Source organism: Bidens hawaiensis, unplaced genomic scaffold (genome assembly GCF_021521415.1).
Source record: "Bidens hawaiensis isolate Kalapana, Puna unplaced genomic scaffold, B.hawaiensis_p1.1 tig00028338_1, whole genome shotgun sequence".
Taxonomy (NCBI): domain Eukaryota; kingdom Viridiplantae; phylum Streptophyta; class Magnoliopsida; order Asterales; family Asteraceae; genus Bidens; species Bidens hawaiensis.
The window spans coordinates 54,478-81,660 of record NW_027494630.1 but is presented as its reverse complement, the minus strand read 5'-3'; the positions used below and the strand labels follow the sequence as shown (position 1 = coordinate 81,660).

The 27,183-nt window shown below is 33.7% G+C and overlaps 2 protein-coding genes, 1 non-coding gene and 1 pseudogene across 3 annotated transcripts; 3 read left to right on the top strand and 1 right to left on the bottom strand.

Moving 5' to 3' along the window:
- The first annotated feature begins 6,627 nt into the window (after nucleotides 1–6,627).
- LOC143576902 (actin-related protein 5-like) lies at nucleotides 6,628–13,527 on the top strand. The gene is made up of 12 exons (XM_077060890.1): nucleotides 6,628–6,803; nucleotides 6,886–6,956; nucleotides 8,115–8,239; nucleotides 8,396–8,440; nucleotides 8,537–8,639; nucleotides 8,741–8,850; nucleotides 8,942–9,051; nucleotides 9,144–9,234; nucleotides 10,120–10,551; nucleotides 11,258–11,385; nucleotides 11,465–11,801; nucleotides 12,857–13,527. Exons 1-12 carry the CDS (start codon nucleotides 6,703–6,705, stop codon nucleotides 13,361–13,363), a joined length of 2,160 nt encoding a protein of 719 aa, XP_076917005.1. The 5' UTR covers nucleotides 6,628–6,702; the 3' UTR covers nucleotides 13,364–13,527.
- A 1,404-nt stretch (nucleotides 13,528–14,931) lies between these two features.
- Nucleotides 14,932–17,930, top strand: LOC143576901 (B-type cell cycle switch protein ccs52B-like). Its single transcript, XM_077060889.1, has 7 exons — nucleotides 14,932–15,483; nucleotides 16,031–16,153; nucleotides 16,224–16,328; nucleotides 16,514–16,693; nucleotides 17,070–17,429; nucleotides 17,517–17,648; nucleotides 17,797–17,930. The coding sequence occupies exons 1-7, from the start codon at nucleotides 14,950–14,952 to the stop codon at nucleotides 17,848–17,850; spliced, it is 1,488 nt and encodes a 495-aa protein (XP_076917004.1). The 5' UTR covers nucleotides 14,932–14,949; the 3' UTR covers nucleotides 17,851–17,930.
- A 5,814-nt stretch (nucleotides 17,931–23,744) lies between these two features.
- On the top strand, nucleotides 23,745–25,428 carry LOC143576913 (aspartyl protease family protein At5g10770 pseudogene; annotated as a pseudogene).
- A 1,072-nt stretch (nucleotides 25,429–26,500) lies between these two features.
- On the bottom strand, nucleotides 26,501–26,630 carry LOC143576921 (small nucleolar RNA snoR143). Its single transcript, XR_013143024.1, has one exon. It is a non-coding gene; the product is annotated as a small nucleolar RNA snoR143 (small nucleolar RNA).
- Between the last annotated feature and the right edge of the window lie 553 nt (nucleotides 26,631–27,183).

Below are 27,183 nucleotides of genomic sequence, written 5' to 3'. Positions count from 1 at the left end.
CTCCACGCGCCAGACTCCTTACATGGAAGCCTGCGTGAAGACATCTTGTTCCTGCGATGCGTGGAGAGAACTCTTCTCGCAGCGCGCTAAGAATGTATGTTCTTCCCGCAATGCGCTAAGAATGTATGTTCTTCCCGCGATGCGCTTAGAATTCTTGTTCTTCACGCAGCACGCGAAGGATTTGTGATTCTTCCCGCAGTGCGCTAAGGATTGTTGTGCCAGCCTTCGCGCTCGCGCACTCAGCCTTCCCGCGCTTAACCCTTGTATCTTCTGTTTATTCCAGCCTGTATGCTTTGTGTTGTCTTATCTTCTGTGCTGTTGACCTAACCTATCTAATGTCTGAATAGTTACTTTCGGCGCAGCATGCGTACCAACCCCATTGGTTGGTAGAAAAAGTGACTGACATTATCTTTTGAGATCTGCTTTTGCCATGCTTGACCAGTACCTTTATCTGATCCGCCCATGCTTTTTACTGTTCGCTGACAGCTTTATCTTGCCCCCTGCAGCTGCCATATCTTTTGATATCTTTACTTTTCAGAACTTTTTACCGTTGATATCTTTTCTTTTACTTTTTGAGATCTTTTCCCCTTTTTCTAGGGTTTATGTCTCCTAGGGTTTTCCTATAAATAATAATAATATTTTCATAACACACCAACACTTAATCTCTCCTGTTCTCTTCCCCCCTTTTTGCTCTCTGCCGTTGTCCTCCTGCCATCTCCTCTCTGCCTCCGTCGTCCTCCCTGTTCTGCCCTGTTTTCCGGTAATATATTATATATAATAACTTACTTATTAATTATGCTAACTTATAATCAAGACTTAAATCAAATCATTAAAACAATAATCTTTAATTATAGGTTAACTTGTGCTTGTTTAAAGTTGGTTCTTGCTTTATCTTACACCGCATCGTTTATCAAGTGAGTTATCTCGTATCTAATCCCTTTTTTTTTATTTTAAATGCTTTGGGATGTTCATGTGTTCATACAAAACTTGAGTCTTAAACTGTTTATGAACTTTAGTCGCGCAGTATCCCATGTGTTGAGGACGTAGACTTGGCTGTTTATTTGTATGTGTGGATCATTAACCGTATTGACGGTCTATTCCGCAGTTTTCATGGTACCATTAGATGAACACGGGAGAACTATCGTTTATGATTTTCTCTTTTGTTACACTTGCACAGTTAGTCTTGTTTGTGAGCTCAATTGTGAGCACTGGCAGTCTTGTCTCTTAGAGTTGGTCCCGATCAGATTACACCCTTGTTGAAAACCAGACATACACATGTTGCGCGCAGATTTATTGTTATCTATGTATTGTACTAAACTTGATTTCTCACCAACACGAAAGTGTTTGACGTTTATTTTAACACATGTTCAGGTTTGCAGTAGCCGTTTTGGGAGCTTAAGGACACGTAGGAAGTTCTTTATTTTGGACCTAGATTAAAATGTATCAAGACAAGTTTTTGCTGTTCGAATATTTTGATTTATAATATATTGATTTAAGTTGGTTTATTTATATCTTATGTATACGTTGCGCTTGCGTGAATGAATATATTTGTTAAATATTGACACCCAATAGTGTCACGAGTAATGAAACAATATGTGGCGCCCCGATGTATAATCCGCCTTTGGTCGGGGTGTTACAAAAACGACCAAAACAAAACAATAAAACCAAAACGAAACTGAACCGGAATAGAAAAACGACCAAAACGAAACAAAAAAAAACACTGAACCGACCAAAACGAAACAAAAAAACCGAAACGAAACTGAACTGAAATAGAAAAACGACCAAAACGAAACAAAAAAACCAAAACGAAACTGAACCGAAATATAAAAACGACCAAAACGAAACAAAAAAAAACGAAATGCAACTGAAAAGCTGACCAAAACAAAACAAAAACACTGAACAGACCAAAACGAAACAAAAAAACCGAAACGAAACTGAACTGAAATAGAAAAACGACCGAAATGAAACTGAACTGAAATAGAAAAACGACAAAAACGAAACAAAAAAAAACTGAATTGAAACTAAAAAACTGACCAAAAGGAAACATAAAAAAACTAAATGAAATTTAAAACCCGGATCAAAACAAATCAAAAACACCGAACCGACTAAATCGAAACAAAAAAAACTGAAACGAAACCGAGATAGCCAAAACGATACAAAAAACCGATATGACACCGAAAAACTGACCAAAACGAAACAAAGAAAAGCGAAATGCGATCAAAAAGTTTACCAAAACAAAACAAAAAAACTGAAACGTAATCGACTAAAATAAAACAAAATGAATCGGAACGAAACAAAAAAACGAAATGAAACCGGAAAAACTGAATAAAACAAAACAACACTAAAAGCGAAAAAACTGAGAAATCGAAACCGAAATCACTGAAACCGAGCAAATACTGAAAACGACTGAAATGAAAATTAAACAAAACCGAACCGAAAAAAACCCCGAAAAACTCGAACTTAAACCGGTACAAAACTTTTTTTTTAACGAACGAGGATGATGTGGGGAAACATTTTAGTTATTTTACATTTTGTATTTTTTATTTATATTTTGAGTTATTATTTTTTAAATAGTTTTTTTGAATATTTTTTTGAAAGGTTTTTAAAACCCTTTGTATGTCAACCTTAACTTGGGTCAAGATGGGTTAGCTTTACCCATCTTGACCCATATCCATCCTAATCCTCTATTTTAAAAATCCATCTTGACTCATACCCATTCTAACCCATACTCATCCTGAATCATCACCCAAATCCAACCCAACCCACTCACATTACCACCTCTAAATTTATCAGCATCCTACACGTGTTGTAAAACTCGTTTTTCTCATCTAAATTGTTTTTCAAAAACTTAATCCATTCTACCAATTTCCTTTTGACTTTGACACTTCACCTAATTTCCTTTCAACTTCAACCAAATTATTAATCAAGTGATCAACCCTAGAACATGTCCCCGCTTCACTCACTCACTCACTCACTCACTCACTCACTCACTCACATGCACTTCAGTTCATCACATGCATCTTATGAGTCACATTCCCATTATACAATCATACGACTGATATAAAACATAATATCAAATAAACTATGAATTCTAAAATTCAGTCATGAATTGGTTGATAAAGACGATTGAAATATAATTAAATAGTTAACTAAAAAGAATTTAAAAGATAAACTAAAATGAAATAAATAATTTTTAATGATTGAATGAGGGGTGGCGCGCAGCTTGTAGTTCACTTACAAGCTCTTTATTGTAGTATCATTTTGTTCAGTATATTAATGAATTTTCTAAAGCTAAAAAAATAAAAAAATGATTGAACCTTCTACAAAAACTGATTGAACCTGGAATTCAAGTTTTTCTCTTTTATTATGAAGAAAAATGTTACTTTTACTTTACCATGCCATTAAATCTGACACCTATTTTTTAAAAGTAATGATGCAAATGAACTGAGCCAAATAGGATAAATTAAAACCCGAAACATTTACCTATCCTATTTTGGGTATTAGATGGATTTGAGATATTTTTGAAATTTTTGCGAGATTCAAATGGGTTTGCGATTCGTAATACGCTCGATTACCCGATAACATAGCCTCATTTATCCAATTTTATACCCAAATAACCCGACATACAGTATATCTTAAAAATTATTAATTATGTTTTTGTTGAATTGATTTTTTGATCTAAGAATTTTGAGTATATCATATATATGAAACTTGGAGCTCTAGTTATTCATCAAAACTTGTTTATAACAATTACTAGGTTAGAACCCGTGTGATACACGGGTTGATAAAAAACAAAAGAAATAATTAGATATATATTGTACATTTTCATCAAAAATAATAGTTAACATCTCAATCCAAATAGTCTAAAATTAATAAGCGATATCGATTGCTCTAGTTTTGTTCAATAATTTATATTGCATACAGGTAAACAAACATCTCTAGATGTGTTAATTAGTTTCTAATGCTTGCAGCTAAACAATTCATATGCCACTTTATTTAAAACTAAAACTTGCAGCTTCTAATTTCTACAAAACCAAACTATACCTAATGAAAGAAACCAAGTTGAACTTCCTTTCATAACCTGAGAATTTATAAACACAAATGCATAAGATAGAGAATTTATTTTGTTCTTTTTATAAAAAGACGATAATATCTTCAGTGACAAAAAATCACATAGAATATAAACACACCTAAGCCTAAATGTTATCAAATGCATAAACTTCAAATATGTCTCTTTTTACTGTTAGTGTAAAACATCATAAAATGCATAGATTGTTGAAATAAAAGAAAACATAGTCACTAACCAATTTAACAAATGACATCAAATATGATCACCATATGGTAAATAGAGTTTATTTATAATACAAAAGGCTTTGTAAATAAATTTTGTATGCCAAAAATGACTTAACTAGAAATATTGACATTACATTTTTAAATGCAACATATCCATACTTTTTAGTAGAAAAAAACATATGTTAATTTTGTAGCAGGCAACTGTTACGTGTGATATTGAGCTTTGATCAAATTATATTCAAGGGTACATGCACCGATCAGCCGGTGTCCCGATGATTGAGTGCTATGTGCCTTATGTCCAAGGCTTGATGCAAAACTACTATCGAGCCGGGGGTCTTACCGAAAGCAGCCTCTCTATCCTTATAGGGTAGAGGTAAGGCTGTCTACATCTTACCCTCCTCAGACCCTACCATAGCTTTGTTATTGGTGAGATATACTGAGTACGATGATGATGATGATGATGATGATGATGATGATGATCAAATTATATTGCTTTACTACAATAATTTTGAAAAAATTTATATAATATCCATCGAGTCTAGAATCATTTTTTCATATAAGCAAGTGTAGAAGCATGTATCTAAAGGGTATAATGGTTATAGATAAAACCAAAGCTACAAGTAGATCTTGACTACCTAAACACAAACACCGATGTCAAAGTTGGTGTGGGTGATATGAAACTGCATTATAATGTACAGACTGAAAAGTTATCTTTCTGGGGTTCTTCTTTTTGTTATCACGAATAATTTTTCTTATACGTCGGTTTTCCTTACATATATGTAAAGGTAAAAAAGTTTAATAAGTAAGCTTACAATTTTTTGATCAGTTTTCGTTGTGTAGAAGCGAAATTCTCATTGGTGATACCTATATTAAAAAAAAACGAAATATGCTAATTGTATCAAATAAATAAACAATATGATGTAATCAATATCAATAATGAATAGTAAGAATAAGAGTTTAGAGAAATATACCATCACTACTATTAGATATAGGTATTCGCAACACATGCAGTATTGGTAGATGTAGAAGACATCATAGTGTCACCATTGAAGGACATCATCCCCTTAAAAACAATAAAAGTCCGTAAATATTCATTAAAAATTCACTAAGAATAAAATAAATTCAAACCCGATTGACGTATTTGTTTGTTGTTAAGTCAGAGGGTGTTAAGTTCCGAATTTCATCATTGGCATTCCCTGTCCGAAGTCATTTATTGGATAATCTATAAAACATCCAATCCAATATATTATTAACCAAAGAAGTGATGATATAATTATTGTACGTAAGGCTATTTGGAACCGATATTACCCGGATGAAGAAGACGTAATATGATTGGTAATTGCGTTAAATTTGTTAATGAAAACTATAAAACAAAGATGAATAAAAATCTAAAAAAAAACTATTGAGCCTATGATCATATCTCTATGGTATTTTGCTGTTTTAAGAGAGTTTTTTTTATAAAATATGCGTGTATAATATATTGGATTCACAAACATATATTTATTGTTATAAGAAATGGTTAACTTTATTGTTCTTTGATATTTAGTAACTATCAATTTAGGTTTTTTAATTTGAATTAGGGTTTCAGTTGAAATTCAAAAGTTTACAAAGATTGATCGAATACATGTAATTTGAATCAGATTTATGTATCCAATTAAATAGTTAAAAAGACTGAATTAGATTGAAGTTGTTAATAGAATTACAAAGATTGATTGACTGAATCAGATTGCATAATCAGATTCGAAGATTGAGCAATTGAACCGATTAATACAATTAGAAAAATTGATCGATTGAACATGTTAATAGAATTATAAAGATTGATCAGTTGAACCTGATTTAACCTTGATGTGAAGATGAATCGATTGAATCCGATTGAAGCTGCAAATAAGATTGAATTTGTTTAGGTGAGAAGATTGAATATATGAATCCACAAAGGTTTGATACTTACATGTTTATTTGATTGCTAGGGTTAGAAGCTGTTGAGTGCTGATAAACATATCTCTAAATATGAAACTGCGATATTGATTTTGAAATAGTCAGATATAAATGTGAATTATAATATTGAATTAAAATTAAATAAAAATGGTTAGGAATTGCCATGTGACATTTTAAAGGATTCTGGTTAAATAGAAAAAGTTTGTTGATTTGAAATCCACTCATTTATTCATAAGAGAGATATGTCGTAACAACCCCTTTTTGGATCCATAATATTGGGCCTAGCAAGCCCACATGTCAAATGACCAACTTATCACCCCGGTCTAAACTTAAACCAAACCGGCCGGTCCACTGCTAGCATCCCGTCAAAGAAGAAACTGGTGATGTACAGTTTAAACGCTTAAACTCATCAAATTAGGGCACACTTTCTTCGTCATCGTCTCGTTTCAGCACTCAAAATTGCTTGATTCCAAAATGCCGTTCATATCTAAAATACAGAGGCAGACCGATTACAATCTCATACCGCCAAGCTGCCCAATCGTAATTGATAATGGTGCCTCGTATTTCAGAATTGGGTAATAATATTATTATTATTTGGTTTAATTCGAAGCTTAATGTTATGTAATGTGATTGAATTAGTTAATTTGATTGTTGTAGGTGGGCTGGAGAGAGTGAGCCTCGTATTATATTTCGGAATATTGTGCAGAGGCCACGTCACAAAATTACTGGTATTTGTAGCTCTTAATAAGATGAATATGTTTCAAGCTGATGATATTTTAATTCTTCATATGAATGAACACCATAAGTGTATGTGTTTTTATTTCTAGGGTTGATTACAAGTGATGAATAGTTAATTAAACTTAATAGCTAGCTAAGCGGTTAATGTGGAAAAATATCGGATATCGGTCGAGGACTGATATTTGAGATATCGGTGGGATATTGGTAGTTTTAATATCATGCTGAATTTATATATATAGCACTTTAACACTAACGATTCAGTATACTCTCCTACCATTAACGAATTATCCTTTTGAAACTTGCAAAACACTAACAGTTGTAGCAAGTAGGAACTGATTAAGACTCAAAACACTAACATTAAACACTGAAAGCTGAAAATTAAAACTTAAAACACTGATATCGGAAATGTCGGTCAATAATGCCGACATTATCGGTACCGATATTCTGAATGATATTTCACATGAGGACCGATAAACGAGATACCACCGAGATTGACTGCATAGTTTAATAGGTGAAAGGTTTTTAATCGAATCACTTAATTTACCAAAGGAAGACTAGAGAAAATGTGACTGAATGGTAACCAAGTTTCAAAAGTGTTCCAATTAGGTCACTCATGCAATATTTAGCCAAATCGGGTTACTAAATCTTCAAATCGAGCCTCGCCGGATTTTTTGGTGCGTTGAGAAAACAATTGATGAGTAGATGTGGGGGACAGATTTGCAACATATGTACTTATATTAAAAAAAATAAGAAAAAACGTTAATTATATTAAGAATTAAAAATAAAAAATAAAATCCACGTCACCACTCCATATCATCATAAAAAGAAAGCTAAAAAGATTTTCCCATTGAAACAAAAAAAAATGATAAAAGAACATGTTAAAACCTATAATTTAAATAAAATATGAAAGTTGAGCGACTTAGTTGAAACAAATTTTAAACATGAGTGACCTAATTGGAACACTTTTGAAACTTGGTTAAAAACTTATACTGGAATAGAACATGGCATTGTATGTTGAATACATTGCATAATAGGAACACTAGGCTAGGGTATTATAGAATTGTTTTAGCAATGTTGATGACAATTTGGGGAAATTTCATCTGTTAGTACTTAGACCTTAGAGGCTTCTGTTCTGTATTCTTGCGCAGGTGAAACGATAACAATTGTTGGTGACCACGATCCTGCACTGTTGAAATACTTTGACTGCACTCGTTCTGGACCACGTTCAGCCTTTGATAATGACGTTGTCTTCCAGTTTGAGATAATGGAATATGTAAGCTTACAATGCGTGATAGTTTTGATTTCTCACTAGCATTATATTCATCTGTTAACATTAGACAGTATTATTTCATAATCAGACAGTATAATCTCTAATAGTTTAGTTGAGTTTATCTCATGGTAAATAACTTCTACACCCTTCACTTTGTAGATTCTTGACTTTGCATTTGATAGACTGGGTGCAGATGAAGCTCCGGTACATTATCATATCTATTTTTATTCTTGCCATCAAATCTAACATTTTTCATTTGCTGACAAATTATTCTTTTCTCTGTCATTGATGGCAGAACAGATTAATCATCCTATACTCATTACAGAATGCGCATGCAACCCGGTACATTCGCGTAGTAAAATGGCTGAACTTTTATTTGAGACATATGGAGTTCCTTCTATAGGTATAAAGTAATCTATAGATATATTCATATATAAAATATATTTATTCTATTTATTCATTTTTGTTATTATACACTATGCGTTAACCGACATCTTTTCACAGCTTTTGGTGTTGATGCTGCTTTTAGCTATAAGTACAATCAAAAACTTGGAAATTGTGATAGAAACGGTCTTGCAATTTGTTCAGGATTTACCACAAGCCATTTGATTCCAGTATGCAATTTATCCTTATTGTTTATTGTTTATATATGCCCTTTTGATTATTGCCAGTGAACAGATTACTTATTATTCTGTGTAAACTCAGTTTATTAATGGTGAGCCAGTTTATGAAGCATGCTGTCGCACCAATGTCGGTGGTTACCATGTAACCAATTACTTAAAGCAACTTCTGTCACTTAAGTATCCTCACCACATGTAAGACTAGCCTTTCTTTTCCTTATAATAATATTTTGAGCTTCTTAGTCATTCTTTCGTCATTTGACTTGTTTTAAAACTGGTCAAAACAGGCAGAGGCTTACATGGGAGAAAGTAGAGGATTTAAAGATGGAACATTGTTATATCGCTCTTGATTATGCTTCTGAAGTTAGATTATTTCAGGCATTACTCCTGTCTACCATATATTTGTATATTCTTTTACCGAGACCTGTAAATGAACCGAATGAACACGAACGAAGCATGTTCATTTTGTTTAAAAGCATGGTTATCAAATGCTCTAGGCACACTCAAGGTGCATAGGCCTAGCCTGGGGTCTAGGCGCAAGAAGCGAGGGCTTTTAATAACTATGTTTAAAAGGTAAACGAACGTGGGTTTCTTGTTCATGTTTGTTTGTTAATAGTATGAATGAACGGTTCATGAACATAAACAAACGAACATAGATGAAAAAACATAATTGGCTGAACAACAATTTAAAGTAAGCATGTCCATAAATCTGTTGGGCCTAAAATGTATTAAAACTAGACTAAATTGTAATGGGCTTATAAAATTTAACGCAAAATAAACATAAACTAACGAACATAAATGAACGTTAATGAACAGGTGTAATTGTACGTTTTTCAAAATTCGAACATAAATGAACAAACTTGAAATGTGTTCATGCTCGTTCGATTATTTCAGGCATTACTCTTATCTACCTTGTGTGTGTGTGTGTGTATATATATTCTTGTAGGGTTTGGATCTCTACAGATAAAAATTTTTAGAACTTGTAACAACCAATCATTTTATTTATTTATTTTTTATATTCATTATTATTTGTAGGAAGTTTTGTCATTTATAATATGTAATTTTGTGAATACATATATGTAATTGTTATATCACATATAGTAAATTACAAAACTACCCTCAAGGAATATTAAATATATAGAATAAGTAAAAATGATTAGTTGTTAAGAGTTCTCAAAAGTTATTAAATTATTTTGAAGCTATGGAATGATCCTGATCCTGTTTATCTGTTTAACAATTTTTAACGTAAATTTAATATTATAGAAAGGGGCAAAAGAAGCCGAAGAAAAGACGCGATGCTGGCAACTTCCGTGGACCCCACAACCAGTTGAAGAACCGCCTTCGGAAGAGGAAATTGCAAGAAAAGCAGCGTTAAAAGAAAGACAGGGTCAACGGTTGCGGGAAATGGCGGAAGCAAAAAGATCTTCAAAAATTAACGAATTAGAAAATGAATTAAAGGGTTTAGAGTTTCTTATACACCAATTGAGACAAGTTAATGGAAACAATGTTCAATCATTTTTTGCTGAAACTGGTTATGTTTCTAAGCAAGAAATTGAATCTGCGATTGTTAAAGTGACGCAATCGTTAAGGAAAGCTAAAGGGGAACAAGATGAAGTTGAAGAGAACCCCGAGGTCTCTAATTCGGAGAAGTATACGCTCATTGATGTTCCTGATAATATGCTAACGCCTGAGCAGGTGATGTTTACATAAATGTTTCTAAAGAAATTTCAAAACTTTAAAATAAATAACTTGAATATCTTTTCATAAGTTCGGTTACGGGTTTTCGGTTCGGTTTATTAGGTTAAGAGTTTTATTTGGCTATAACTGAAAACTGAATGGATTCAGAGTCGGTATGATTCAAACCGAACAGAATAACCAGGTTCAACCCTAAAATTATAGAATTCATTAACTGAGAAACCAAATCTCCTGATCGGTTTAAACTGTTTATTTGGTTAACTGAATTTAGCCTTTTTGATATTGATAACCGAACAGAGAACTGAGTTGGTTATTTGGTTACGATTACAACTTATTTGGTTCGTTTTTTTTTTCAGTTCGAGTTTTGCGGTTTTCAGTTTAATCGATTTCAAACCAAATAATGAACACCCCAAATAAACAATTCAGTTTATCAGACGCGGCTGGGTTTGAACTGACTTTCTCATGTTTTTCAAAATATGTAGTCTGTATTAAAATTGTTACATGATCAAAATGGTTCATGATTATAACAATATACATAACCACGTATTAAAAAGGTTTAAACAATCAAATTTAAGCGAATGGTTAGCTTTACATGGTTGGTTCATCTTCCAAACCAAACTGAACCATTTGAATCTCAAATCGGGCTGACTTGCTTCGGTTTGGGTGGTGCGATCGGTTTGAACGGTTATTGTTTTTTGCTTAACAGGTCAAGGAAAAGAAGAGACAACTGTTCCTTAAAACAACGTCCGAAGGACGACAAAGAGCAAAACAAAAACGTTTTGAAGAGGAATTAGAACGCGAAAGGCGTAACAAGGAAGACGAACAAAGGCGCTTGTACGTTTTCGTCTTTTCACACATGCACACATTATAATCAAAAACATATTTTAGTAACTCTTTATTTTTATTTTTGTAGAGAGAATCCGGAGCTTTACCTGGAGCAATTACGGGCCAAATACAAAGACTTATCCGAAAAAGTTGACCAACGAAAAAGACAGAAAACAAATGGCAACAATGGAAACGAAAATGTGTCGGGTGGCGTGGGCCGTGGGGAGAGACTAAACGCTGCCCAAAAGGAACGAATGCGTCTTTTAACAACCGCAGCGTTTGACCGAGGCAAAGGCGAGGATACTTTTGGAATTAAAGACGAAGATTGGCAGTTATATAAAAAAATGAGCAAAGATAATGATGACGAGGACGAGGGACCCAATGAGGACGAGGTTGAGCTGGCGCGTGTTGCTTCCAAACTCCGGGTTCGTTTTGTTTACTGCATTTTACTTCAGTTTTTGTTATCTTGGATAAAGTGACTGTTTTACCATTTTAAAGAAAACTTTGGGTTCGTTTTTTTACTCCATTTTACTTCAGCTGTTAATGATGACCGTTTTACCCTCGTCAAGGTTTAAAAAGGCGGAAACGAGCCTCAAGGCATTTTCTGTTAGACTCTCAAGGCGTAAGCCTCGAGGCGGACCGAGGCGTAAGCCTCGAAACATAATTAAAATGAATAAAAATATATATATATATAATCTATAAAAATCACACTTTTAACATTAAAAAATTATAAATTTATATATAATCTATATAAATAATGTTAATTTTTATATTTTATGTAAAAGTTTATAAGTTTACGGATCGAATATAAACTAGTGAAGATAAACGGGTTAAATGTTAAGGTACACAAACTGATTTTACACTTTTTATGTAAAAGTTTACAACTTTTAGGGAGTAAATGTAAACTTGTGTTAGATAGAAGGGTAAATATTAAAATACCGATACTTTTTTAAACCTAAAAGGCTAAAACGCTTCTTTACGCAGTTTCTACTTCTTCCTGCAGCCACTCCTCTTATTTTCCGGTAGATTTCCAGCATGATACCGGCGCCGGAATTAGCCGCCGGAGGTCGAGAAATGCCTTGTAGCTCCATTAATACCATATTCAACAAAAAAAAGTCCAAAAAATAAAAAAATTGGCATATTTTACAACTAGTGAGGCTTAAGCCTCACCGCCTCGAACCGCCTCGCAAAGGTCGAGGCTTAGGTTTCAGTATACCCTTATGAGGCTAAGCCTCTAAGGCATTTTTCTACCGGGGCTGCTGAGTCGTAAGCCTCGAGGCACGCCTCGGAACGCCTTTTTAAACCATGACCCTCGTAAAGAAAACTTTGGATCCATTTTACTTTTGTTTTGGGATCGAATGAGAGTTTTACTCTTGTAAAGAAAACATTGAGTTTGTTTTCTCTACTCCATTTTACTACATTTGCTTTGTTTTGTCTGGGATAAAAATGCAAAATAACCGTTTGACCCTTGAAATGACAGGAAATCGACCCGTCTTTCTTTCCAAAGTCAGACGCCAGCTCATCAGGAACCGAACATCCACGTTTACGTCCGTTAACGAAGGAAGATTTCCAGATATTAATCGGGGTTGAGAGATTCCGTTGCCCCGAGATTCTTTTTAACCCGAACTTAATCGGGATTGAACAGGCTGGGTTAGATGAGATGGCAGGTGTGTCAATACGTAGGCTGCGATCAAAAAGCCTAAGTTTGGAAGTGAGTGATGGTTTGACTAATTCGATTCTTATAATGGGCGGGAGCTGTTTATACCCTGGGATGAGTGAGCGGTTAGAGGCGGGTATTCGTATGATCAGGCCGTGTGGGACCGCTATACGGATTATTAAAGCATCGGATGCGGTTCTCGATGCGTGGCTTGGGGCGGCTTTGTTTGCATCAACTGTGCATTTTCAAAGACAGGTTTTTAATAGGACTGATTATTATGAGAAAGGCGAAGATTGGCTTCGTCGGTACCAGTTGAAGTATACATTTTAGTTATGTTGGTGGCTTCAATTGTTGGTAGTGCTTATGATGTTTGTTGGACAGCATTCTAGGCCGTTGGTGTCTTGGTGATTTAGACTCTTTGAATTAAGTCTGAGTGAGACCTATTTAATGAACCAATATCAATAGATAATGTACAATTACTTTATTACATAAAATCTGGAACTAAATCTTACATGCATTTAACGGAAAATGTTACTTCTACTTTACTTTTTCATTTCGTGAAGTTGCTTAATATACAAACGTCCTTCTGCTTGATAGCTAGCTAGTAATAGATATGAAAGGTCGGTTTCAAGAACCAAAAAAGGGTTTGCAACTCAACCTGAAACCCGTTTTGTACTAGGAACCTGTTTGGGACTGTTTAAGACCGTGGCGTTGGGATGGGTTGGAACAGTTTATCGTAGAAAATGGTTTGAAACCGAATTTGATTTGAAAGTTGGTTAATAAAACAATATAAAAACCGTATCAAGCCTTCAGAATATTGGTATTTTGATCTATTCACAACACTCAAAAAACGATGATTAAAAAGCCAAAGATTGAATAAATATAAAAAAATAATATGCATTTAAAAAATAATAAATTATGAACTTTATGTAATGTATTTAGTTTTTATATATATATTTCAAAAATAGTATATATCCGAACCAGTTTCAACCTCGTCCGGTTTTCACCTCTACAAAATGGTTCTAAACCGAACACTTTTGAGTTGATGATTTGACAGTCGATAAATCGATCTAACCCGATCTAACACAAAAACCAATTTTGCACATACATCACTAACAAAGAATTTACATTTAGATTATATTTACAAGGCTTGTACTTGCCATCTACAACACGTTATCAAATCGTAAATATAAACCGACACCATCATAATTTCATAGTATCCAAATGGGCAAGACTACCTAATGATAACTAATAACTTATTCCCATAATTAAGTTTACATGATTCTCCTTATCAAATACCAAATTAATCTTCGCACATACTTTTTTTAACGACCAACAAAACATTTTACAACTATAGTAAAACCAACAGCTCACAAGATGCAAAACATATACTAGCTACACCCGCCAAAATTACAACCCAATTTCACACCTAGTGGATAGAGTCATAAATCTAACCCCCACCACCCTGTTACAAATATAAACCGAGATTAAAAATACGTCACTTCTTTCACGTCTGCGATTTTAATCTCACTTGTCGTATCTTTCAACTGTACCGGCCTTCACTCAAATACCAGAGACTTTCTCACCTTCGAAAAGCAAACATTTTCAGATACTAACCACACATAATAATAATAAACAATAATTATAAGTATAAGTAAAGTTTAATATAATATGGTGAAATACATAACCAATCTCCAACGGCTACTTCTCGCTTCAGACGCTCTCAAACCCAAAGTTTCTCTTACACACTTTACCGTTACAACATTCATACCAAAATTTGACCGTTAAAACCCCAAACAAAAACCTCAAACTCTCCATCATTTCAAACATTATTATTCCTAACACACCAAAAGGGTTTCTTGTTCGATTATCAATCAAATCCATCATACCCGAAACCCTCGATTCATTTCCCGACAATGGATTCGACCCAAAGACGAAAGAGCGGGATCAATCTCCCCGCGGGGATGTCCGAATCCTCCCTCCGTCTCAACACGGGTGGTTCCGGATCCCCGATCCCTCTAATCCGCACCCTCTCATCTCCGTCTCCTCGATCAATGTCCCCCCGAACCATCTCCAACTTATCCGCCTCCCCTTCATCGAAATCCACCGGAGCCTGCAGCGATCGGTTTATTCCCTGCAGATCGTCTTCTCGCCTGCACACGTTCGGGCTGTTGGATAAGGCGTCCCCGGTTAAAGAAGGCGGTGGAGCGAATAACGAGGCGTATACGAGGTTGTTAAGGTGTGAATTATTTGGGTTTTCTTCTCCTGCAGGTGGGAGTAAAGGGTCTCCGATGAGTAGTCCGAATAGGAATATGTTGCGGTTCAAGACGGATAGTTCAGGTCAAGGTTCACCTTATTCGGGTTCAATTTTGGGGCAGGATAATGGGTTTGGGTCAGAGTCTGTGACTCCTCCAAAGCCCCCAAGAAAGGTCCCAAAAGCCCCACACAAGGTAAAACATTTAAGGTTTAAAGATTATATAATAAACCCTAATTTTGACTTTCGTTGACTTGAAAAGATTTGGTCAATTTATAGTTGAAGTTTGAGTTTGTGAATGTTTCCAATAAGGGTTTGCTTTGTAGTTGCATAGGGTGCACAAACGAGCCAAAACGTCGCTAAAAGCTCGAATTGATACAGGCTTAAATGACTCCTAGCCTGAACAAGGCTATTATTTATATTTTTTTTTGTATTTAGTATATATTAATATATTATTAATATTTAAAATTATGATAAAAAAATAACTAAATAATATATATTATATATAATTGTAAATATGTATAAATACTTTAATAGATAAATAATAAACGGCCTAGCCCGAGTCAGACTCGAGCTTGAAAAATTACTCACGAGCCTAGCTCGAGTTCTCGTAAGATAAAAGAGCCCCGGCCCTAAATGGGCTCGTGCTCGACTCGTTTACAATGTTTACTCCCATTTGCAGCATCATACATTTATATATGAATCTTCTAATTGTCATGTTTGGATTTTGGTTAAATGATTAGGTTTTGGATGCACCATCACTTCAAGATGACTTCTACTTGAACCTTGTAGACTGGTCATCACAAAATGTGCTTGCGGTTGGACTCGGAAGCTGCGTTTATTTATGGACTGCAAGTACTAGCAAAGTAAGATTTCATTAAACCGTTTGTTTTAACATTTAAACATTATTTTTGACTGTCCCATGATGTTTTTCAGGTAACTAAGTTGTGTGATTTGGGGCCGAACGATGGCGTGTGCTCGGTTCAATGGACCCGCGAAGGGTCTTACATATCGGTTGGTACGAGTCTTGGAAAAGTTCAGGTACCATTTTTAAGTTCAGCATCATACAATTTTTAATATTTTTTTTTCAAATACCATTTTCATGTTTTCTTTTATCATTTTCTTGAATTTACACGTATTAATCAAGAATTTTTTTTTGAACTAGCATTTTCATGTTTTTTGTTCATTTTCTTGAAATTACAAGTATTAATGGTCGTTGATGATAGGTGTGGGATGGGACCCAATGCAAGAAGGTTCGGACCATGGGCGGACACCAAACTAGAACAGGTGTGTTGGCGTGGAGCTCGCGGATATTGTCTTCTGGAAGCAGAGATTGGAACATATTGCAGCATGATCTTCGTGTACCTAGTGATTATATTAGCAAGCTTGTCGGCCATAAGTCAGAGGTAAACATGAAATCTAGTATATAAGTTATGGAAATTGTCTCGCTCGTTGTTGGCTCGTTTAAATTAAAGCCCAAATTAGAAAATATATAAAGTATAACCCAAATTTTAATATATACAAATTATAAAGTCTTTCGTTTATAAATTGTCTATTATGTGTTTGTTAAGTAATTTTGTCTAAAAACAAACAAGCTGGTTTGACGACCGGCTCGACTCATTTACAACCCTATATAAATGCGGGATGCGGGATTTATGCATCAAATATATCTTTTTATAGTTATAAATCAAATGCAATAAACGAGGTCCGTAAGATAAAAATGTGAGCTTTATGATCTCTTGTACGAAATCTTTAAACTTCTTTTCGGTTATTATTTTTTAGGTTTGTGGTCTTAAATGGTCACATGATGATAGAGAGCTAGCATCCGGTGGAAACGACAACCAGCTTCTAGTTTGGAACCAGCATTCTGCACAACCGCTTCTGAAACTGACCGAGCACACAGCTGCGGTCAAGGCGATTGCATGGTCCCCCCACCAAAGCAACCTTCTGGTCTCTGGCGGTGGCACTGCTGACCGCTGCATTCGGTTCTGGAACACTGCCAATGGGAACCAACTGAACCATGTTGACACAGGAAGCCAGGTGTGTAATCTTGCGTGGAGCAAGAATGTGAACGAGTTGGTTAGCACTCATGGGTACTCCCAGAATCAAATTATGGTTTGGAAGTATCCGACATTGTCTAAGGTAAACATATATCATTTGTTATTAATATTGTTTTTGAGGTTATTACTTTTGTGTGTTTTATGGTTAATATTGTTTTGTTGTAAACAGGTTGCGACTCTGACCGGACACACCATGAGAGTATTGTATTTAGCAATGTCACCGGATGGTCAGACGATAGTGACGGGTGCAGGGGATGAAACTTTAAGATTTTGGAATGTTTTCCCGTCTGTGAAATCTCCGGTACGTATTTGATTAATTACTAAACGCATTGTCTTTGATGCGCGTTAATTACAAATACAACACATTTTAGACTTTTTAGTTGCAATCATTTAAAAGAGAGTTGAAGCCGTATCTTTGACCCGCTACGTTAATATTGTTACACTTTCAGGCAGCTGTAAGGGACTCGGGGTTGTGGTCATTGGGAAGAACCCAAATCAGATGATGCAGAAGAAGAAGACTTTTGTTAAAGGAAGAAAATGAAGAGTGGATATGATGTAAATCGAGATACTGGATATATTATTTGCTTTTTAGATACAGAAAAAGATGAACATACATTATTGTTTTTTTAAGATACAGAAGATGAACATATATGATTTGTTAAGGTTTCCATTGGTTTTCTTGGGATGTATTTTTTGGTTAATGATTTTTGCACTTTATGTGTTGTCTAAGTACATTTTCGCCACTTTTTTGGATGTATCCGAAAACAATGAATAATCCAGGACCGTTTTTTATTGGGTCACTAAGTTTGTTATTTGTGTGTATCAGGTTGCCATAATCACCTTTTTTTCCTTTATTACCACCATAGTTAATCCCGATCTTCATCGTTTGCCTAAGCGAATTTATAACCATAACCGAATCGGCAAATCTGCCTAAGCGAATTTATACAGGAACTCAACAGATGTTCCTTGGTTCATGTAACATGTTATTAGACTTCATGGCAAGAATTTGATTGTGTGGGTTCTTGCTAGTTTATTATGTTCACAAATTTAAAAAAAATAGTTTGAAGCAAAATTCCATAGCTTAATTTAAAAAAGATGGGGATTATTTATTTATTATTATTATTATTATATAAAATAGTGAACTTGCCAAATTGTCAGGGAACAGTTACAAAATAATCAATTATACTTACATAAACATGTGTAGACTTTAAACATGAATGAAGATTGAAAGAGTGAACTTTCTAGCTAATGAAAACACCCTTACATGATCAAAGTGATGCAAATAGTTAAATTCAAACTAGAGTTGAATAGATTGTCAATAATTAACTGTAGAAATAATGAAGCTATTACTAGGTGAATTGTCAATTAATTGTACTTAAAAAAATGCAAGCATTCAAGCTAGAGTTGAATAGACTTATTAAATATTACTGACTTCTTAAAACATCAAAAGTGATCGCGTGGCCTAATGGATAAGTCGCTCGCCTCCGGAGCGGGAGATTGTGGGTACGAGTCCCACTGTGATTGTTTTTATTTTTTATTCTTCGTTTCACTTGTATTTTGCATTGTATTGTTACGAACTAAAAAGTAAAATTGTTAATTAATTCATCCCTAATGATGGTGGATAAAATTATGAAACAAACCATGTAAATTATCTCTACTACATTTAGAATTGATAGCAAACCTATTTTCTAACTTTTTTATAAAAAAAACCTACATTATAAATTACACATGCCTAATAGTCCCATTCTAAAATTTTATTATTACAACTAAAACTATTCTATCTATTACAATACGTTGCAATTTGCCATCTTTCTATTTTCTTATTAGATTCCTAATTTTTATTCCTATTTACATCCTAACATATTTTATTATTATTACTACTGAAACTGCTTTCACAATAATAAAATTAAATTAAACCATAGACAACACAAAAATAGGACTGCCGAATAACCATATCCAAACATGATATAAATCGTGTAAAAGTAAACAATTATTAAATTATAAACTATCTAATATTTTGGCGCCTTTTCAAACCACCTTAAAAAACCAAACAAGCCACTCCATCAACCGTTACGTCGTTTCTCAAAGATAACCACCTTATAACCGTCAAATAACGCACTAATCCAAACCTATAAATACATCCCCAAATCCCAACGTGAATTCTTACCATGACGAAAAAGTTTTAAATGCACATGCACAACGGATGATGGCCAGGGATGGAACAATAGGAGCGTTGGTTGTATCAGTTGATCAGATGAGTCTGCAACGATCGGAGGATGACAAAATGCGTACATTGAAGAGAATGTATACATGCGTACATTGAAGATGCATGTATACATTCTCTTCAATGTATGCATGATTACCCTACGACGTGTATATACCATGATTTACTTTAACACATGTCTACCAATTCTAAGTGTTAGATAGAAGATAACTAGCAAATGGAGAACCGAATGTACCCATGGGAGATATCATGAGTGAAAGTAACCACCGATGACACAGAAACCAAGTATTATAAGCGTGGGGTATGTGTATGTTGCGTATGTATTGTGAGTCTCTGACCAAAAATTGAATAATTTGGAAGAAGAAAATAGAATCGTAGGAAAGGAGCGACAAAATAAAGCAGACGACAAGAATTATTATTTTTTATTTCCGTATGGATATTAATGTATTTTCACCAAACCAACCTTACACGGCTACACCTATCTCGCTCTTCCTTTTAATTTTTAATAATTTTGATTTATTTTTGTTAAAAGTTTATTAACGGAAAATATTCACCAACCTAGATGATGTGAATCGTTAGATCATGCCATCACATCAACATTTGTGCTAAACACCTTTGGCTTTGGTGTTGAGTAAATTAATTTGGTTTAGTTTCTTTTTTTCTCTATGCTAAATTTAAATAATTTTTTGTTTAGTAAAGGACATGAAAATGGATACAACAAAGGTAGTCATTATCTTTATTATATATTTTGAACGGTTTTGAATGTGTCGAAAAAACACTATCGACACGCATGAGTAACAATACTATTGTATATTTTGAACCGCACCGGGTAACTGGGTAACAATGCAATTATATATTTTGAACAATTTTGAATAAGCCAAAAATAGCACCGCTGCAACGCGCGGGTAAAATGCTAGTTGATGTTTAATTTGGATTTTATTTTGACATAAGTACATGACGTGTTCAAAAATACCATTTTGCCCGTGATACAAAACCACTTTTAATTTGATGTTTAATTTGGACGGTATTTTGTTAAAATTGTACATTTTGTAGTTGGGGTCTATTTACTGAAAAGTTATACTATCTGTTTTTCAATATGTCATTTGTTTTCAATATGTCTTTAGAAACATTAAATTGTAATGTTAACTTTAAATTTTGATTACTGTTTGTATGTTTGTTTATCTTTTTACATAATTTTGATTGATAATTTCTTGATGTTAAAAAATAATTTATCATTTTTTTTCTAAATTAACTTTCGTCATGATCACTTAAATAATTTGTTTAATTTTGCCATAATTGATATTCGATTATAGAAAATGTTAAAACTAAAATTTAATATTTAATTAAACAAACTCCCGCAGCATCGCGCGGATAATAATGCTAATTTAACCAATTTACATATCTAGACACATACATTCGAAAATTGAAATAATGTAACCTTAATACGAATTGTTTAACCAATTTACAAAACACATCAAACAAGCTAACGGACAATACTTATGCTGTAATCATGTTACCGGTTAGTGGCATATATATATATATATATATATATATATATATATATATATATATATATATATATATATATATATATATATGTTAAACGAGTTTGTGGGTCGGCATATTTATAATACAAGTTATATGTAACAATGCATAACCTAAATTGCAATGTTTCAGGTTCTTAGAAATTGCCAACCGCTGCCGAAACCCTATATTGAAGATGACCTATTGACCTTCGATATCAAATTGAAATCAAACCACTTTAGAGGGTTTAAATTGTATGTAATGTATATATATGGCAAACCAGAATAAATTATTGTGCGACGACTTCCAATTCCCACATCGAAGACCATTAACAAAGGTGCGTTTAGTGCCATGACTGACTAAAAGTAGAAATCCAAAACGTCCAAATTAAACAAAATTCTAGTCTTCCACTAAGGGGGTTATTTTACCTTTTTAAAAGTTTTTCACAAGTTAATAAATTACAACTCACACATAATACTAAACATTTTTCACCTTTTCAAATTAATAAGTCTTAATGTTTAAAATAAGCAATCCCAAATACCCTCACCGTACATTATAGTCGAGGCAGTCATGGCGTTTCGCTAATGTTGTTAACACATTTTTATATTTTTATTATTATATTTTCTCTCTCATTCACTTAAAACCGCTTTCAGAAAATATTAAAAAATTATACGGTGTGAAAATTGTCCAAATTTAAATCTCTCATATAATATTTTATCTCTACTCTACGCACAACCACTCAAAACCATACCATATAATTTACAAATCCTCCCACACATTTTTAGGATACGGACTTAGAATATTATATATATATATATCCATAGAAAAGGGTTCAAATAAGAATAAAGAGTTTCCTAGAAATGGTAAGAACCAATCAATTTTTGACATTTGACATTACAAATGATGATTTGACATTACAAATGATGATGAAAGAATAATTCTAGGAAACTATGTCGGTTATTGATGATTTTAAATCTCAACCATTGATTAACATGATCCAGTGGCTATGATTTATTCTTAGTATTTCTAGAAAACTATCTTTTTTTATTTTAACCTACCCCTATATCCCTATATATATATATATATATATATATATATATATATATATATATCCTAGTTTTTATCCCCCGTATTACGGGGGTTGTTTTATCTTATTTGTTTATAATATTTATTTATTTTTAAAATTTTTATTTTATTTATTGTATGAATGTTAATAATATACTTATGGTTTGATGATAAATTGTTTCATAAATAAATGAGATGTTATAACCCGGTTTAAAAGCTATATGGGTTTGATGAGACTCAAGACCCATTTATTTTTTTTATTATAAAACTGGTTTTTTAATTATAAATAATATATAACTTTTTTTAAATAAATTAGATATTAATTTTGGGTATATCCCTAATTTATAGGATTTTTAAATCAAATATTAATTGAGATTAGTTTTTAATTTAATGAGATGTTATAACCCGTTTAAGAAATATTTGGGTTTGATAAGACTCATACCCGTGAATTTGGGTCAAATGCATGAGAAGCCTCCATTTAAAAATCAAGCAAATCTGGTGACTCAAAAAACGGGGGGGGGGGGGGGGGGGAGCGACCACATCGCGACACATAGGATTTTTGGGTTTTCTTATATATATATATATATATATATATATATATATATATATATATAAACGAACCCCCTGCCTCTATATTCTCTCAAGCTAACAGATTGTTTTATTTGTAAATTGGGGTTTCTCATGCATTTGAACCGACTTGACGGGTATAGGTCTCGCCAAACCCTGATAGCCCTTAAATGGGTTATAACATCTCATTAAATGAAAAATTATTCTCACCAAATATTTGATATGAAAATCTTATAAAATAGAGATATACTAAAAATTTAGTATCCGATATTTTTTTAAAGAGATATTATTTATAATTAATAAACAATTTTATAGTAAAAAAATAAGTGAGTCATAGGTCTCACCAAACTCAAATAACTTTTAAACCGGGTTATAACATCTCATTATTTATGAAACCATTTCATCATCACATCCTAAATATATTTAAATATTACAAACGAATAATATAAAACAAACTTATAATACGGGGGCTCTTATTTTAGAGATGAGAATTGTTTGGTGGATTGATTGTGAATGCTTAAAGTGGCCTATCAAATCTGATTTTTTGTTCTTGTTTTTTTTTTCTTATATTCCACTTTCTACTATATTTATCAGTTTTATATTTAATTATGAAAACGATTTTACATTGAAAAAACAAATATTTTTTCGTATATTATTTGAAGATAAGAGGTCTACTCTTACCACTATAAATAATGGGGATGTGAAGGCGCATGACAATTAAGCATATCATTGAGAAAATTGAAATGTCGTCACCAAGTTCTCTCATCTTACTTCTTTGTTCTCTTTCACTTTACTTATTTTTGGTAACAGCTAGAAAAGAGTTTGTTGTCGAACTAAGTGATGAAGACCATTATCATACCCTCCGGCTAAGCTCTTTATTTCCATCTTCTATTTGTAACGTCTCCAATAAAGGTTGGTTTTTCTTTTAAATTATAACTTGTAACATAGCCTAAATGGTTATACAAAACGTACGCAAAAAAACTTTAGCTTAGCTACGTACAACAAGGGGTTGAGTAAGTATTTGTCTTTTCAAGTGATAACAGTTTCAAAGAAGTGTGATTTAGGAGTCTTACTTAAAGAGTGTATGAACCGTCGTTATATTTGCCGTGGTTAAACTTTATATTAATTTAAATGTATACAAATAATTATATTTCAAAATTACCTTAGTTGACTAGATTTTGCTCTTTATCAATTCTCAAACTTGCTTAGCTTACTCTCATTCAACTTAAATGACCAGATCGGCCATGGGGCTAATCGAGCTCGAGCTCAACTTAACCATAGATCAGAGGAGATATAATTTCTTTAATGTGACATACAATTTTATGAAACTATGCAATGTAATTCTTTCCAAACATTTTCTAAATAAACACTAGGTGACAAGAAAAGGGGATCACTGGAAGTAGTTCACAAACATGGACCATGTTCTAAGTTCAATAAAGACATGGTGAAACCCTTGACCGTGGAAGAAACACTAACCCAAGATCAATCAAGGGTTAACTCACTCAGGGCTAGGCTAACAACCAACACAAGCAAACAAGAAACACTAGACTCCAAGACCACTCTCCCTGCAAAATCCGGTAGCACACTCGGATCCGGTAACTACATTGTGACTGTTGGATTAGGAACCCCGAAAAAAGTTCTTACACTCATTTTCGACACCGGGAGCGACCTAACCTGGATCCAGTGCCAGCCATGCGCGGGAGAATGCTATAACCAACAGGAACCAATATTTGATCCCTCCATGTCAACCACATACACCAACATTTCATGCACCTCAACTGAGTGCTCGGGGCTTGCTTCCGCAACAAGGAATAGACCCAGATGCATCTCATCCACGTGCGTGTACAGTATTGGATATGGTGATGGGTCATTCACGATTGGGTTCTTTGGAAAAGAGAAACTTACATTATCGTCAAAAGACATAGTTGATAATTTCTATTTTGGGTGTGGTCAAGACAACGAAGGACTTTTTAAAGGCTTCGCTGGGCTGCTAGGACTCGGTCAAGACAAGTTGTCCATCGTGTCGCAAGCCGCTAACAAATATGGGAAAGTTTTCTCATATTGTCTTCCTTCACAGTCTAGCTCAATCGGTTACTTAACATTTGGAAAGAGTAGAACTTCTAGTAATGTTAAGTACACACCATTCACCACAATAGCCGGCTCGTTATATGGTCTTGAGCTTGCGGCCTTGTATGTTGGAGGAACCAAGCTAACAATAAGTCCAAATGTGTTTAAGACATCGGGTATGGTCATAGACTCGGGAACCGTGGTCACTAGGCTCCCTTATACGGCCTATACAGCTCTAAAGGACGCGTTTAGAGCAAAAATGGCGGAATATCCGTTGACTACACCAAGAAGCTTATTTGATACATGTTATGATCTAAGCAATTATCAGTCAATTAAGGTCCCAAAAATTAGTGTTCTTTGGGGTAAAAACACATATGTGGATGTTCCACTTTCAGGGATATTTATTGCATTTGATATTAGTCAAGTGTGCTTAGCTTTTGCGGGTAATGATGATGATAATGCTATTGGTATATGGGGGAATACTCAACAAAAGACAGTGGCTGTTGTGTATGATGTGGGTTCTAGAAAGATAGGGTTTGCATCAAGAGCATGTGCTTGAACACAAATAAATTACAATGGCACATCGTGTACGACACTACGCTTTGTTGATTATTACCATATTGTATCAAAATAAAGTTTGTCTTCCAATGTTATCATCTTGTTTTTGGTTAACGGTTCGAGAATGTGTGACAGGATGTATAAATTTTCTTTTTTTGGTTTAAGATTATATGCCAGACGTATAATTTGCAAGATCAAGTTGTCACATTACACATCTTTAGCAGGCGCTATTTCTGAATCGAGTTGTCCGTGGAAAAAATACCAGTCTAGTCGGATCTAGACACTTAATTATTCAAGTTGCACACACATAAAAATCAAAACTATTACCTTTATGAAAAAAAAAGAATACATTAAAATTCAAAGTTTATATTAAATTACAAATGATGTTAATAATACAGAGACAAGAGTAACTATAACTTCATTCAAAACAAGTGATCGATATATATGGTCCGATCTCACATTGGCGGTTGTACAATCTTCTGAAATATGCTTAAGCAAAACAAGATGTATAGATGTTCTGTCATTGTCTTTTTCAGTGCTTTAGTTAAAGCATAAGCAAACCAAGTTGCATAAATGTTCTGTCTTGGTCATGGTCATTAAAAACAACGGTTGTCTTGTTGAAGTGCAAATCATCCGTATTAGCTGGATTAAAATCGCAAGGAATATTAAATGTTTATAAGCAAGTCCATCAAAGTCGCTTAGTCACAATTCGTACAACTTTTGATTGCCCTGTATAAGGTGAGGGTTGAGACACACCTGGATCAGTTTCATCGTCTTTCATATATTGTTTGCAAAAACCATAATCTTTAATCTAAATCAATTAAAGAAACTCTTGTCGGATATTGTCCAAAAAAAAGGTCAGAATATGGTGCTCATGGGAGGAGGTTTAACAAAACATGTACCAATTACACCAAATCTAAAACAGAAATATTAACCTGATTTCAGTTTTCATACCAAAACTCATTGCTACTATCAACATTTCACCTAACATTATAAACTTTTAACCAAGCCATATTGCTCAACCATTTTCCTTAGTCTAACTAAAAACAGTGAAATTCTAAATCAAAATACCCTTCTCAATCAAATTTTACATTAATCTAAACAAAACAATTAAATCAGCAAATTGATAAAAATATTAAAACAAAAACTGATGTGAGATGGAATTTAGTAGACAAACAGATGGGTAAAAATGTTCATCTGTGGAAACCATCTCTACGGTTGTCTGGCCGCTGCTTAATTCTCAACACAAATCAATGTATTAAAAATCAGGCTTTTAATATACGCATCGTTGTGTATAAACAGAGAATCACAAATGAAACAAATCATCCATCTCTGTTTACATTCAAATGCAATTACAATAATATAAAACAAATTATCTAAACAGGCTCATATCAAGTGTAGATTTAGAGATCTCTGTCATCGCAAAACATTACAGGAGAAAACAAATTCGATGAGGTTAATATGCCATTAGAGCCATCGCTTGTACAAGAGAGGCGGCAATAAGCTCATTGAATTTGTTTTGGAATGTGAATAATGTGTTGCTAGAGTCCTCTCTCTTTATAATCACAGCCGCATATGTTTTATATACCATGTACAGATGCTATATGCGAGTTAGGGTTTTCAAGGGAGTGAAACGAAACGGGGTCGTTTTGGGGTTTATAGTGAACGGGAATTATAATATTTTAAAGGAAAAATGAAATATTTTTACTCCTATATATTTTATTAGTTAGTTATTCTAACGAATGTAATGAAAACTGATATATCGCGAATTGTTTTTTTTGTTTTTTTTTTTCAGTTCTCGTACCAGAAAGAACATGACGGAAACCAACCG